Raw genomic sequence first — 14,181 nt, forward strand, 5'->3', positions numbered from 1 at the left:
GGGTGGGCTATCAAGGGGCTCATGAATGCAGGTTTCCTTTTCTCTGGCCAGCATCACCGCCCCCAAAGTTGTTATTGGGGTGGTGTTCCCAACCAAAGTTGATATATCATGTTCCAAATTGGTAATTTTCAAAGAGAGCTCAAGAATCCTCTTTTCCCCTTCTGCTTCTAATTTCAGACCACTGTTTCCGATTAGATCTTCACTCCTATTCAAACTATTTTGGGAAGATAAGGCAGCAGAAAAACTAGGAACCTCACTTCCAGCTTCCATAGTTTGAGATCCTTGGGATTTGCATTTCAGATAGAGTGGAGCTGGTGCCTTATTCTCCTGGGAATCCTTGCCTTCTGACTTGCCCATTAGAAAGCCTTCCACTCTATTGAGTTTCGATTGAGAGTCCAAAACGATCCGTTTGAGGTCTCTCACTTCCCAGTGGGTAAACTCATGCCCCTTGTCCAGGAGATTTAGTATCCTGGAAATCACCAGAAGTGATTCCTCAAAATGATCGTTATTTTCAGGAATAGGGGAGCTCGTAAGAGAGACCACCGGAATCGGAGGGTGAATGATGTGCAAGGGGAGAGCAATACTGTCCTGTAACTCGGACATCATCTGCCCCTCCTGGTCAGCCAAATCACTTTTCACATCACCTCCCCAACTTCTTTTTGCATCAGAGAAGAGTGAGGCCGATGGAAGAGGAAATGTCGCATTAGCTTAGAACTCTATGTGGTGTTAAAGTCCCTATTCGAGGCAGAGTGTTGAAAAGATGTACATTGTCTATTCCATTCCGTGCAGCATTTACCGGCGTCGATGGGCCACGAGAAAGTCTAATACGCTTACGCAGTTCCATCTTCACTGTTTGGGACATCATAGAGACATCTAGATTTATGTCATTTACCTCACTATTTGCCTCCTCAGTGACCTGTTGGTTTCGTGGCTCTCTTATACTCAGGAAGCTAGACTGTATAGGGACCCGAGAGTCAAATGATAGGCCGGCCGGCGTAAACAAGATGTCTTCCTCCCCCGACAACTGGCCCCCCATCTTTGTGTGTATCTGTGAGTGCATGTATGAGAGCTCCACCTCCTGTTTAATTTCTGTTTTTTTTATTTTTATATTTATCAGTGTTCACATCCCAAATCCTTTCTCCTTCATCCACAATACTTTGGAGAAGAACGTTTACTTTTTGGATATTCCCTGAATGCTTGCACCTCACTCCCTCTGTTGGAACTGGGGAGTTGGGGATCCACAATAAGAGCATCACCGGGAGTCTTGGCTAGACTGGTAGATGCGTGGCATATTTTTCCGTTCCTCAACACAGTTGCCATTCTTCTCAGACACAGGGGTCCAAGCAGTATTTCTTTCAGGTCTACCAACCTGGCACCCCCAACCTAGCGGGAGTACTCTAAATGGCGAAAAGGGAAAAAAGAAAACAAAGAGCAAACAAGAGGTGCAATTGCCTTAATGAATTAACTGTAGTTCAATAGGTAAATGGGCTACCCAAACCGACTCATGAATAATTTTATCAGAGCTCACTACCTCCACTCCCACTCACCCTCTCAGCCTAACAGCCCAACAGCACCTTACTTCCAGCTTACTTTGTGCGCGAAACCCCCTGCTTTAGTAAGCAGAACGCGGGAAGCAGGGAGCCTGGGGCGTGGCCAGAGTGCGCACAGGATCTAGAGTAACAAAAACAAAGGAAGGCCTTGTTAGAACCCCGGCAGCACAGTTCCTTCACTTTGTTCCGAAGTCCAACCCACAGAGTAGAGCCCAACCCACAAGAGCAAAGGCCAAACCACACACTACCAGTGAAGAAAGCAGGTGAGGACATTAAAAAAAAACAAAAATAAAAAGCTCCCTGTAACCAAGATAGTTAATGAAGTCCAGGCGAGCAAAAAGTCCAGCAAATGTTGCGCTGCTAGAGGCAGCCCGCACTTCCTCTCCTCCTTACATGTCCCAGATTGCAAAGGCGCTGGCAGAAAGAGTCCAAACAAAGTCCTGGGAAGCGTTTCCAGCCCAACAGCAACTTACTTCCAGCTTACTTCGTGCGAGCCTAACAGTAATTCTAGGGAAGTCAGACCTTACCATACACATTTGGTATAGACTACTGTAACGCTCACCTGATTCCCGCAGAGGCGCCGGTCTTGACTGGGTGAATGCCGTATCTTCAAAGGTGATGTGTAACACACGGTTGACTCTTTGGGCTGGACCTCTGTGCACTGTATGTCTGACTCGAAGAGTAAGATGTCTGCAGATAGAAAATATGGGATTAATGAACTGGGGTTATTGGGTGCCTCTCTCCTCTTCCCTTTCTCTTCTCCTGTAGAACCCCAAAGGTTAACGCCCTCACCTTAGGTAAGTGAACGCCGAGCTCTCCATCTGCCTCGGGCAGGGTGCCGTAACCAGTTCCTTCACTGGATAAGGGTGCAGGCCTCTTGACCTCAGAGGACTGCTGTCCGTCGTTAACTGCACGAACTGTAAGTTCTGGGCACTTCAAATGTCTTAAAAGTCTTTTGTAATGATATCTCTTGTTTTGCAGGGTTCCGGCGATGGCGGATGGCGGGCTGATGAGAGTTGAGGATCGAACCCGCATGAGGAATAGAAGCGCCTGGAAGCACGTAAGTAAGCGCTTGTAGCCTGCTTCACAATGCGCACTAACTGTCCCTTTTATCTTGCAGGTACAAGTTCGGAGCTTTAGAGAAGCTGAAGGGTGCTGGAATACCCACTGGATTCGGCGTGGGAAGGAGTAATGGCACGTGAGTAATAAAGTTGCCCAATGTCTTTAAACGCACCTTCTTTTGTCTTTCAGATGCGGGATGCAGCGCCGAAGGCCTCCGGAGCGTGCGAAGAGCTGGTAAGCTTTTGTCTTTCAGATGCCGGAATGCAGTGCGAAGACCTCCGGAGCATGCGAAGAGTAGGTAAGCCTTTGTCTTTCAGATGCCGGAATGCAGCGCGAGGCGTTGGTGACAGCCGATGGACCAGGTAAGAGATGCGCTGCCACTGAAGACCGTAATGCTAACCTGTTCTTTCTTTGTCTTTACAGGTGCTGCTGAAGGCTGGATTCCAGGATGGTAAGCCTTTGTTTCCTTAGGCCCAGGATCAGAAGCAGAAGACACAATGAGCGTTCTGCTGCAGAGAATGCAGAATAACGCAAAGCAAGATTCATCCATCGGGTGTGGTTTAAATAGCCTCCTGTAGTGCTTAGGTGTCTCCTTCGACAGCCTCGCCTAGGTAAGAAAAGAGTTCCTGCTTTCCAGAAGAGTTCCAATGTTCTGAACCTAGGGAGTGGCTCCTGCCCCACCCAACAGGAAAAGTAGTCCCAAACAGAAGAGGATCAGGGGCTCAACTGGCAGGTAGGTAAGCAGCATGGTCTGCTGCAGGTAAGTCCACCCAAGCATTATGAGCCCGGCGCTACCAGCGCTGGGACTGGGCATCTTTATGAGCCTGGTGCCACTGGCGCCAGGACAGGGTCCAAAAGGTCCCAATTGGGACTGGCTGGCACTCGGAACCGGGGTTATGGGTCTGCTTCCAAGGGAGTCGGGCAAGTCCTGATCTTTTGGAAGCAGAGATCATGACAACTACACCTATTCATGGGGAGTAAAACCACAAGTAACCTTTAGATTACTTACAGTAATTAAAGGGTAGTAGACCCTGTCAGTTAAGCAGTGACACTCAGTTACGAAATCACATAGAAAAGTATCCTGGCAACAGGGTTGGTTTACTAACTATTGGAACACAGATTCAAGGAACAGTATATACCTATAACTATTATTTAGGCTAGGTGAACTAGTTAAACTAGGTGAGTAGGACCGTTGGAAAACAGACTAAGATAAGAAATAACTCTTTACACTAATTTAGGATACCACCAGGAAGACCAAGGTCAGGTACACCTAAAGAATACTTTTTAAGAATGGTGCACGGATGTATACGAATTGTTCGTTTGACAATTGCTCGAATTACAATTGACCTTTTCACAATTGACCGAATTGTGAAGGTCAATTGTAACATATATGTGGGGGGAAACTCCCCACCTAACGCCAAAACCCCTATATATATATATATAAATATATATTACCAAACAGATATATATATATATATATGTCAATTGTGAAAAGGTCAATTGTGACCCTTTAAATTCGGTCAATTGTTCATTCGAACAATTGTAAACGAACAATTTGGGTAATACCTGTGCACAGCTATTCTAGGCAGGTAAAACCCAATGTTGTAGTTCACAGCTATTCTAGGCAGGTAAAACCCAATGTTGTAATATACTATAACAGTTGCTTTTCAGATCAGTGGAACACAGACTGTGGTAAGCAAGAACTCTAGATGACACACAGCTACCTCAAGGTAAGTAAAACCTATATATTTTTTAAAGGAGTTATCAGCAACTTAAAGGTAAGTATAACCTAAGGCAGACTTATTCTATACAGGCTAACAACAAGTCGGGGGAAGCAAGACCCAATTGAGGCACTCATACATTTATATCCTAACAGGAATAGTAAAGTGAAGCCAACAGCATTACTTTTGGGGAAGAGGCACAACCACTTCACAGGTCAGTACAATAACTTTATATCTACTTTTCAGAATAGTGCAACACGCATTCAAGGTAAGTAAGAACTTTTGTAACTGTTCACTCTCAGAATTTCAGATAGCAACTAACTCTTTTACAAGTAAGTACTTTTCAAACACGTGTTATACTTTTCAAGACATAATCCTTTACTTATCCAGTCCTTCCCTAGTCTATTGCTTGAGTTCACTCAGAAGCAGAAGACGGACCCTGGTGGTCTAGGTGCAAGCTGTAGGCAGGGTGGGCTAGGGTTCAGTTGCAGAAAAAGACAGTGTTCCTGTGGAGGACTGTTCAAACAAGTAAGTATTTCATTTAAGAGTTAGTTAGGGTCCAGGGACTTCTGAGAAGACACCCTAAGAGGATTCCAGCAGTGGGCCTGGGTGAACTTAATGAGATGACTCGCAGTCACAAGAAACACCCCAAAGCTTTACAGAAATCACAAAGGCTTGAGGTAAGTAAATACCCCAGCCAACACAGTACCTTAGCATGGAAGAAGGGTTTGCAGCAAGAAGACTTCAGGATCTGCAGCCAAAAATCTGGTTGCTGAATTCCTTATCATGAAGACTGAAGGCAGGACACTGGAAGGGTTTCTGCAGCAGGGTTCAACAGGGAAGGCTCCAGACAAGATTTTCTTTGTTGCTGGATGCGGCTCTGTGGTTTTGGTGCCCTTTTCAGGAACCACAAGAAGACAGAATTGGATTTGCATCACTAATTTGGTCCAGCACTATGGTGAGGGGACTTCAAGGACTGGAATCACGTCCCTGGAGGTCCAGCAGAATGCCACCAAAGTTTCAGCTAGATTTGGAATTCAGAAGACCATGCAACGCATGATGGCTCGAGGTCCCAGGGTATTGGGGCATTGCAGCCTGCAAGGTTGCAGCACGACGTGGGATGGCTCAAAATCAGGTCTTCTCGAGTCTAGTGGATCTCACCGGGCTCAGGGTCGAGTCGTCGTTTTCGGCGTCCCCAGGTCGCTTGGAAGGAAGGGTAGTAGCAGGCTCTGGTTACACAGCAGGCTCTGCGGTCGCTGGAACTCATCTCAGCTGTTTTCTTAACCTTCATCTTCAGCTTCGGATTCAGGTCCAGTGGTCGACTACTTCGTCAGCTTCCAGGGTCAGGCTTTTATGCAGGAACCCAGCCAGTCAAACAGACGTGCAACATTCAAATTTTAGGTGTTGCCAGTCCTTTCAGGACAGCCAGCCTCCCAGTTAGAACTGGATTCTTGCAGGCAGGCTGGAAGATAAAGGGCTGCAGAGTTTTGGACTCTTCCCTCGCTTCCTGACTTCACAGACCTTGACTTCACAGACACTCAGGAGCCTGGACAGGCTTGACCAAGGTCTCCCGCCAGAAATAAAATTGACACAAAGGATTTTCCCACCGTGGAGGTCAGGGGAAGGAACAAGAAAGGACAAGGAACACTAAAATGGCGAAAAAAGAAGACAGGGGCCATTTTGGTAAAATGGGCACCCATGGGTGCCTTTTCCCCGGGCTGCGGAAACAGCCCACTGTAAAGGTGCACCTAATCAGTAAAAAGGTACACTGCCACCAGCCATTTAGGGTAAACTTGTCCCTGTAACATAATTTTTACAGTGCAATTGTATCCCCCCTGTACTCCACATAAGGTGGGGTGTGCTGGTTTTACCTAACAAAATGTAGACGGGATATGAATATCCTTTCTACCTTTGGGAAGTGTAGCTCTCACAAGGTTAGTCAGAGAAAGTAAAAGGGGAGCCCAATTGTATTGACAGTTCACTCACAGTGCTCCTTCTTGGTTTGTTTCACAATGTCTTTGGCTTTCACAATTTAGCGCTCTCTGGTCTAGGCGCAGTTGTCAGACCACATGGTCTGACCCATCACAGGTCGCGCAACCAGGAACCCTAGGCTCTTCAGCCCACACAGGTTCTTCTGTATTTACCCCTGTGTACAGATTCACCTTCACTTGGCTTCCCCTGGTCGGCCTCTTGGCATTATGTGCAGGTTCACACTCTCCTAGTAGCCTCTTGACTTTGCCATAACGTGTCACACATCTTATGCTAGTCTTTGGCCTTGCCGCACTGTTTCCATTCATAAAGTTCACTCTCTGTTGGTCTTATTTATTCCCCACTTTTCTGTCATGCTGTTGCATACATGCGCTCTTATTTCGTAGGTTTCTTTGAAATGGGCATTCTCCCTTTTAACTTTCATCAGCTAATGGCTTTGCCCACAATGTTTTCATTCTGTTGGGTATTCAATATGCGTGATTGAACTTTGCTTCAAGTTTTAATTCTGTTGGGTATTCAATTTGTTTAATTTGGCACTTTGTTACGTAGCCCCTAAGAGCGCTCCGGCCTCAACTGACATTTCCCTGCACTCACCGGTCTTTGGCGGTCCTCTCTGCACCTCTGCAGCTTCCCTTCTGCTACGCCGACTTGCGGCCGGTTACTGCGAGCCCCGCTTGTACTCTGGGTGCTTCCCTGCACATGCTGGCAGCTCAGCTTCTCTTCCACAGATACGGACATTGTCCTTTCATTTTTCTTCCTTGTCCACAGCTCCAGCTGCTCTCTCTCTCAACCACAAAGTCTCCGACACCTGTGGAAGTCAAACGGCCCAACTCGCCCTGGGCTCCACAGGTCTTCTGCGACATCTGCTGGCACCCTGGCTTCCTCTCCGGACCCCCCCCCCCCAAGGTTGCCTCCTCACGACAGGGGTCCCCTGCTGGTCTTTCCCCACACAGGCCCCCATGTTGCTCCTTTGGTCTCCTCTTATACACCCGCAACCACTTGACAGATTGCAGGTGTGAGCTCCCAATTGGACTTGCCTGACTATAGTTAGTAATCTGCAGGCATCTTCCTCATCCCAGTACTAGAGTGGCGAAATTCGTTTTTTGTGCTCATTACTCAGTTGCCTCTTCCTCGTCCCAGTACTGTCATAGGGAAATTAAAGGGAGATGTTTGACAATAGCCCATAAAGGCCGAGGGAGGGTTAGGTTGGTCATCAATAGGGAAAGGGAATACCATGCCTCACCCGTCGGCGCCCCATTCCCAATCCCTACCCAAGGACCCTCCACCCAGGTGATCCTCCCATGCTTCTCCACCCCCAGGGTCAGGATCCAAAAGCGATGGCCTTTCCCTAGCCACCTGAGAAGCGGATCCAGGGGGGAGTAGGAGTGAGGCTACCCTCAGGTTTCTCACAAATGTAACATCTCGGTTTTGGGTGATGTGTTCTAGTTCAATCATCTCTTTGTTTGTGATCTGTTCTAGGCCTGCCTCCTGGGTTAATTTTTAATCTAGTACCACCCATGACTGTTACCTAGTGTCCTTTTCTAGTGTGCTTGTGGTTTATTCTAGTACACTCTGTTTCACGTCTTGCTTGTGGCTTCTCTTTTTTTAATCCTTTTGTTCTTGGGTCGTTCTGGTGCACCCCTACTCAGTTATTCCTGGGGGGAGGGGGGGTAACTGTGCTGCTGTGAATAGCCTTTAGGATATGATGGGGATGGGTGCTCTGGTGCACCCCTACTCAGTTATTCCTGGGGGCAGGGGGATATCTGTGCTGCTGTGAATAGCCTTTAGGATATGGTTGGGATGGGTGCAGACACAATCCAACTTAGCACAGGCCTTAGTCTAAAATATTAGGGCATTCATGGTGTGATTCAGAGAAATTATGATACGGTTTCTAGCAGAGTCTTGATTCTCGGAATGCCCTTTTTCTTTTTACACAAATGTGTAATAAACGATTAGACTGAACACCCACCCTCTAAACCCTGCTAGTATATTTGATTCTAGAGCCGTTGCTGGTCATCATAATCACTGGTGGGAGTCATTGGTATACCAATCTTTGTCCGATTCTGCATGCGATGAAAGGCAAAATGTGGTATTGCTAATTGTCTCGGGCCCGTGTTCACAATCTCCCAGTACTTAAAGCTATGTTTTTCGTCATGTTGGTTTAGGATGGGGAGGAGATTAACCTGCAAGTGATTGTTTCTTTTTCTGCCTCTCTTGTTCTCTGGGTCAGAGTTGCTTTTTGTGCAATGTTTCAGATTACTCTGCACACTTCGAAGTAAGTAAAACGGGGTCCACAGTTACTTGAGGTCCCTAACGGAAGGTTTGATTTCTAATGTCGCCTGTGTAGATCATAAGTGCGTTTGGGAACAGATTCTCCATTGGACATAAGCATTACAAATGGAGTTGTAATTATAGTACAAGGAGGGTAGTTGGATGTCCTGTTGAATATAGGCAATGTATGCATAAACCAGACGACAGACTGTTTTTGAGGGTCCAGTACTTGTGACCACTCAACACTGTTAATGTTAAAAGGTATTTGTCCTGTGCACCGTCACTTGTTAGCAGCTTCAGTTCCGTTTTTTTCGCGTGTGCTGATCTTGGGTGTGAATATCTGATCGATGCGAGTCCTTGTGTGCTGTTGGTGCGACTTATGTTTTATTTGTTTGTTGTTGCGATGTGTGTGTGTGGTTTGCTGTGCGAGAAGGTGGTTCTGTGGATTTTTGTGTGAGTTAAGTATGCAGAAATGTCAGCTTTGGGGTTAGTGGGTTATATGTCTCTTCGTCCTTACAATTCTTGTTCTATGTATCCGGTTGTCCTATGGAATAGGCATATTCTTTCTCTTTTTCTTTCTTGTCTATTAAAATCTATGTCTACATTTCCCGCTGCGCATCCCTGATCAAAATGAAAACACTCCAGAGACAAACCCCTAGCCCGACAAAAACGAGTCATTTTCAGCATCTGCAAACCAAAATAAAATACTGGACAGTAGCAATTACAACAGTTAATGTGACCACCGTTGATGATTAATGAAAAACCACAGAAATCTTTGCTCACTCACCGACTGGCTCAGGGTGATGCCGTCAATGGTCAATGCGGGGACTTGCTTCATCGGATTTACCGCACAGAATTCACCAGTGAGCTGAAGTAAGAGGTAAAAGGAACATGAACAGTACAAGGCACCCAATCTGCTGAGCTTGCTCCAGTTTAGACTACAGCCCTTGCTTTGGAACACTAAGCATGCAGAAAGGTGGAAAAGACACTAGAGAGAATCGCACTGCAACTTAAATCTAGAGTTCCCTTTCACAGTTGGATTGTTGGTCCCGTAGACATCAACTGAGTCAATCTTGTTCTCATGTCACTAGCCAGTTGTCATTCAATGGAGCCTCTTATTTCTCTCCTCAGTGGCCCCACATGCCTCAATTAAGTCTCACTCGTTACCATATTGCTGGCTGCATGTAGAATCGTACCGATTTCCACCAACACTGGCTTCTCACTCTTCAGCCGTGTCTCTCTAAATCACCTGGCCACATGCACTTCAATGGAGCCTCTCTTATTCTCACATCAATTGGCACCACAATTCGATGGAGTAGCTGTCATTCCCACACTGGACATCTTCCTCATTGGAGTTCTAGAAATGTAAGGTCGTTCGCCTGGCAGTCAGGCACCGTAGTAACCAATAAGATTAACAAGCCTGGCTACCCATCCCTTAAGGCCTGAGCCGACTTCACCTTCAGTCTGTTTTGTTCCTGACTCCAACCAAGATTGGGCACAGGGTACAGTTAAACCGTGATATTAAGCAATGTTTTTCTTACTTTTGCTCCCAGGGTGCTGCTTCAGCAGGCCCAAGACACACCTGCTCCTTGATCGCACTGGTCCGATGCATGCAGAGCCGGAGAAAAATGTTGGTAAAAGAGAAGCATTAGCAGTTGGGTCCATGCCTCCTGGACTTGATGAGGGCTCTATACTTTCTTTTCTCCTTTGCTGCTCTGTGGCCGCTCAGCCTTGCTATTGCAACCACAGGTACCTCTGCTTCCAAGGGTGCGTATAGCCATCTGGCCTGCATTGACTGACCCCATCATGGCCGGCATTGACTGACCCCGTCATGGCCTCATGAGTATGCAACTGACTGTATGGAATAATGCGGGGGAGGCTATGGGATTAAATGGATTTAAAATTATAGTTTTCTCATTTTCCTGCTAGCCTATAACCTGCTATACATTCGGATTAGTCTTGCCTACGGGCCAAATGGTGCTATACAAATATACCTTACAGCACACATAATGGCTAAAGCTACCAAGCACTGGAAAAGCCAACAGTCATGTCTCTTTTATAGACAATGGCTAGGCATTTGCCAGGCACTGCCATCATATGCCCAGGTACTCATTCCATTGGATACCAGTTGCCATTTTATGGCCAGTGTGACAAATCTGGACTTTGAGTCTAGGGAGTTAAGCCCGCTAAGCAAGACTCCCCCCTAGGAATCTGGGAAAGTGGGACCTCAGTGGGAGTGACTGCCCTCTCCGGGACAAGGACTCCCATTGCAACAAAGAGCTCCCGGTCCAGAGTACATTATCCGCCTACATTGAAATCGGAAAGACTGCAGTTGATCCTTTTACGGACTCCCCCAATAGTGACATTTCTTCAATTTCTTTGACTGCAGGTAATGCTCGATCCCGCCTGAAAGCCGCAGTCAAAGAGGAATGACACACCCCATTGTTGGTAATGACATACATAAAACCACAAGGAACGTGGAAGCGAGGAGAGGGAATCCTAGGCAGAGGTGAGCCTCTGACGGGACAACGCCATGGAGGGGCGAATAAGACTCTCACAAGACGCCAGAAGGTTGGCGTCCTGACCGGCAATGAAGCCTAGGTCAAGAAGGAGAAGGGGACGGTAAAGCGATTGTCTTGCCTGGTAGCACGGCCACTCAAAAGTGGTGGTGGGCCTGGTGCCCTTTAACCGATGCAGAGACCAGACTGTGGCAGAGAGACCCGATCCCCAAGCTTCGCACAAGAAGTGCATTATCTGCTGAGTCAAGTGGCATGGGGAGGCGAAAGCTCCCAAAGAGGTAGCACTGATGAGAGGGGTGAATAGTGAGAATCAAGGCTGGGAAAGCCACAAGGGTTACAGGAGCCAGTTAAACCCTGTGACGAATCTGGCAATTCCGTCACTACTTTCCTGGGGAGAACCTCCACTCATGTGGCCAGGGAAAGACAGAAGCTGTCGGACTCTGTCCTTGAAGTGGCTATGTGTGGGAGGACCAAATGAGGGAAGACAACCCTCGGGGAGGCAGAGTAGACTCGCTAGCTCAAGGCATGCATTTCCCTGTTTCTTTAGCTTCTGGTAAAAGCCACTTGCCTCCCTATTCCTGCATGGCATACTGTAGTGTGGGTGCAGAGCCTCCAGTCATGACCAATCACCAACTGTATTGACATTCCCCTTTGCTTGATAACACTGAGACGAGGAACAGGACTGGAGTAATGTAGATCACTAGACCTGGAAAAGCAAACGCTGCGCTCTAGTAGTTGGAAAAGGTTAACAGGTGCCGGGACATTTACACTGCAGTGTGGCATGAAGAAGGTGCTGGAGGTGCCGTCCGGGCAAGTCTGGAAGCAGACGGTTTGCTGCGCTTGTGCCGGAGCTGTCAGATAAAGAGGCAAAGCGAGAACCGGAGAGCAGACGTGACGCTCTCCCAGCTGGCAAGCAGGCCGAAGCGAGAACGTTGAGAAGCGAAGGATGCCAAAGCAGCTGAAGGAAACCCGTGAGTCCAGAGAGCAAGGTTGGGAAAGCCGGGGCACTTCATGGCGGGTGCTGCATACTGTTGATGAACCTGGTAAGCCCAAACAAGGGAGCTGGGATACTGCACCAATTGAGCAGATACTAAGACAGATGACAAGGAATTGCTGAACCAATATATGAAAAATATAATTAAAGCATCTTGGAACTATATAAAAGAGAGGTGATTACTGATGAGAAGTGAATGTCTGGGACCCGTTAGGATTCTGAGGGTGTCCTCACTTCTTTTCCCCAGATATCCTCCTCCCAGGTGGCCAGGGAAAGGCTGTCGCTATCGGATCCTAACCCTGGGGGTGGATATGCGAGGGAGGACTACATGGGTGGAGGAGAATTGGGGAGTGGAGGTGAGGCACCCTTGGGTGAGATGCAGTATCACCCATTTCCATTTCATAAGAAGTGCGACATCGCCCAAGCCTTCATAGGCTATTGCCAGCCCCTTCCCCATTTCTCGAGTAAAACATGCCCAAATTGATACCAGTTAGGTACTGGAATGAGGAACAGTCAAACCAGAGCAAAACATCCTCTGTTTATTGACTCACACATACACAATGCAGGTACTGGGACAAAGAGAAGGCACGCAAGAGCAATGCAGAACTCCCAAGCCGACAATGAGCGGTCTAGTCCTTTTTGGATGAATCAACCTGGCGGGAAGTTTAAAGTGAAATGGTGAAAATGGAGTCAGCTGTGGAAGCAGATCTACAGACTGCCGGATCTGAGCAGACCTCTCCTGGAAGGCGGCGTGGCAGACGCAGTGCTCGAGAACCCCGGTTAGATACAGAGTGTATGCAGCGGCAAGCAAGACTGAAGGAAGCTGAAGGCCTGTGCCGGACTATGGGGAGGGAACTGGCGTGACCAGGCAAAGCTGCAGAGTGAGGCCCGAGTTGCCAGAGACGCATCGGTGGTGGGAGCGAAGCCACAGAGAGCCAGAGCGAGGCGCCACAAGAGATAGAGCTTGTGGTAGCCGGAAGCCTTGCTGGAACGCCATAAGCATCGACCAGTGAGTCAGCCTGGGCAGAGGACACCGGGGTGGTAGGCGGGCATTTCAGACCTGTGAGAACTTTAATGAATGTCGATATAATTGAAAGCAAGCATTTTTGAATACCGATCTGAATGAAAGCAGTTTTGTGGAATCTTAAGACTATAAAGGAATTGTGTAGCCTTGAGAGAACAACCACTGGCAAGAGCCACAAGAAAGTGCAACACGTGCATAGTGGCAAAACAAGCAACGGTAAAACATCATGAGGATGCGAAATGAGAATATCCCAAATAGCACTGTAGAGTTGAAACAGTGGCAACGTGCATATGAAAAAGATGCAAGTCAGGTGTGTCAGTCGCGTGACCTGTAATGGCTGGACTGTGTGGTCTGACGGCTGTGCCAAGACCGAGAACACCCATCTAAGGAAAAGCCACTGAAGTCACCCACAAGCTTGTGATTGAATATAAAGGAAGTCTTGTGTGAATTGAAATTAAGGAAATTAACTTTTTGAAATTGGTGAAAGGCAACCAAACCAGAAGAGCTGGGAAGTATCACAAAGAATTTTGCTTTTTGGAAAAGATTGAAAGACTTGAAAATTTGGGGAAGGGATCCCCTTTGCACTGTAAACTATTTCAAACTTTGGGGAAGGGAAACCCTTTGCAACCAAGAGCTGGAAGAAGCTCTGAACTGTTATTTGAACACATTTTGATGCTGACATCCCTACACATTGTATACAAATATATGTGAGGGCAAGTATAGGTTTTGGAGACAGACCGACTTTTACTTTGGACCTCCTGACAGAGTATCCTTAGTTTAATTTAGGTAGGGAAATCCCACCTCAGCACAGGGCAAGCTAAGCCTTTTTCCACCCCTCTTTCTGATATAATAAAGGTTTATAGCTCAAACTTCAGTTCAGTTGTCTGTGTCTACTTCATGATGCTGTCACAGACCTGCACCCAAATACTGAACCAGTTAAGAAAGTCCTGGCAGGAGAGTAAACCAGGTATACAGCAAGTCTGGAACCCGCACCCAATCAAGATTCCTAAACTTGTCAAAGGGGGTAAGCAGCTTCCCAAATGTGTGGAAT

At 47.3% G+C, this 14,181-nt stretch overlaps 1 protein-coding gene across 3 annotated transcripts in view; it reads right to left on the minus strand.

The window, feature by feature from the left end:
• The window catches only part of GSTZ1 (glutathione S-transferase zeta 1), a 92,665-nt gene that overhangs the window by 46,248 nt on the left and 32,236 nt on the right, over positions 1–14,181 (minus strand). For all 3 annotated transcript variants that reach the window (XM_069638008.1, XM_069638009.1, XM_069638006.1), the window contains exon 4: positions 9,381–9,461. In XM_069638008.1, coding sequence (XP_069494109.1) covers positions 9,381–9,461 — 81 coding nt within the window. The remainder of the gene's footprint in view (positions 1–9,380; positions 9,462–14,181) is intronic.

The sequence above is a fragment of the Ambystoma mexicanum genome, chromosome 14, assembly GCF_040938575.1.
Source record: "Ambystoma mexicanum isolate Mex_15411 chromosome 14, UKY_AmexF1_1, whole genome shotgun sequence".
NCBI classification, from domain to species: Eukaryota; Metazoa; Chordata; class Amphibia; order Caudata; family Ambystomatidae; genus Ambystoma; species Ambystoma mexicanum.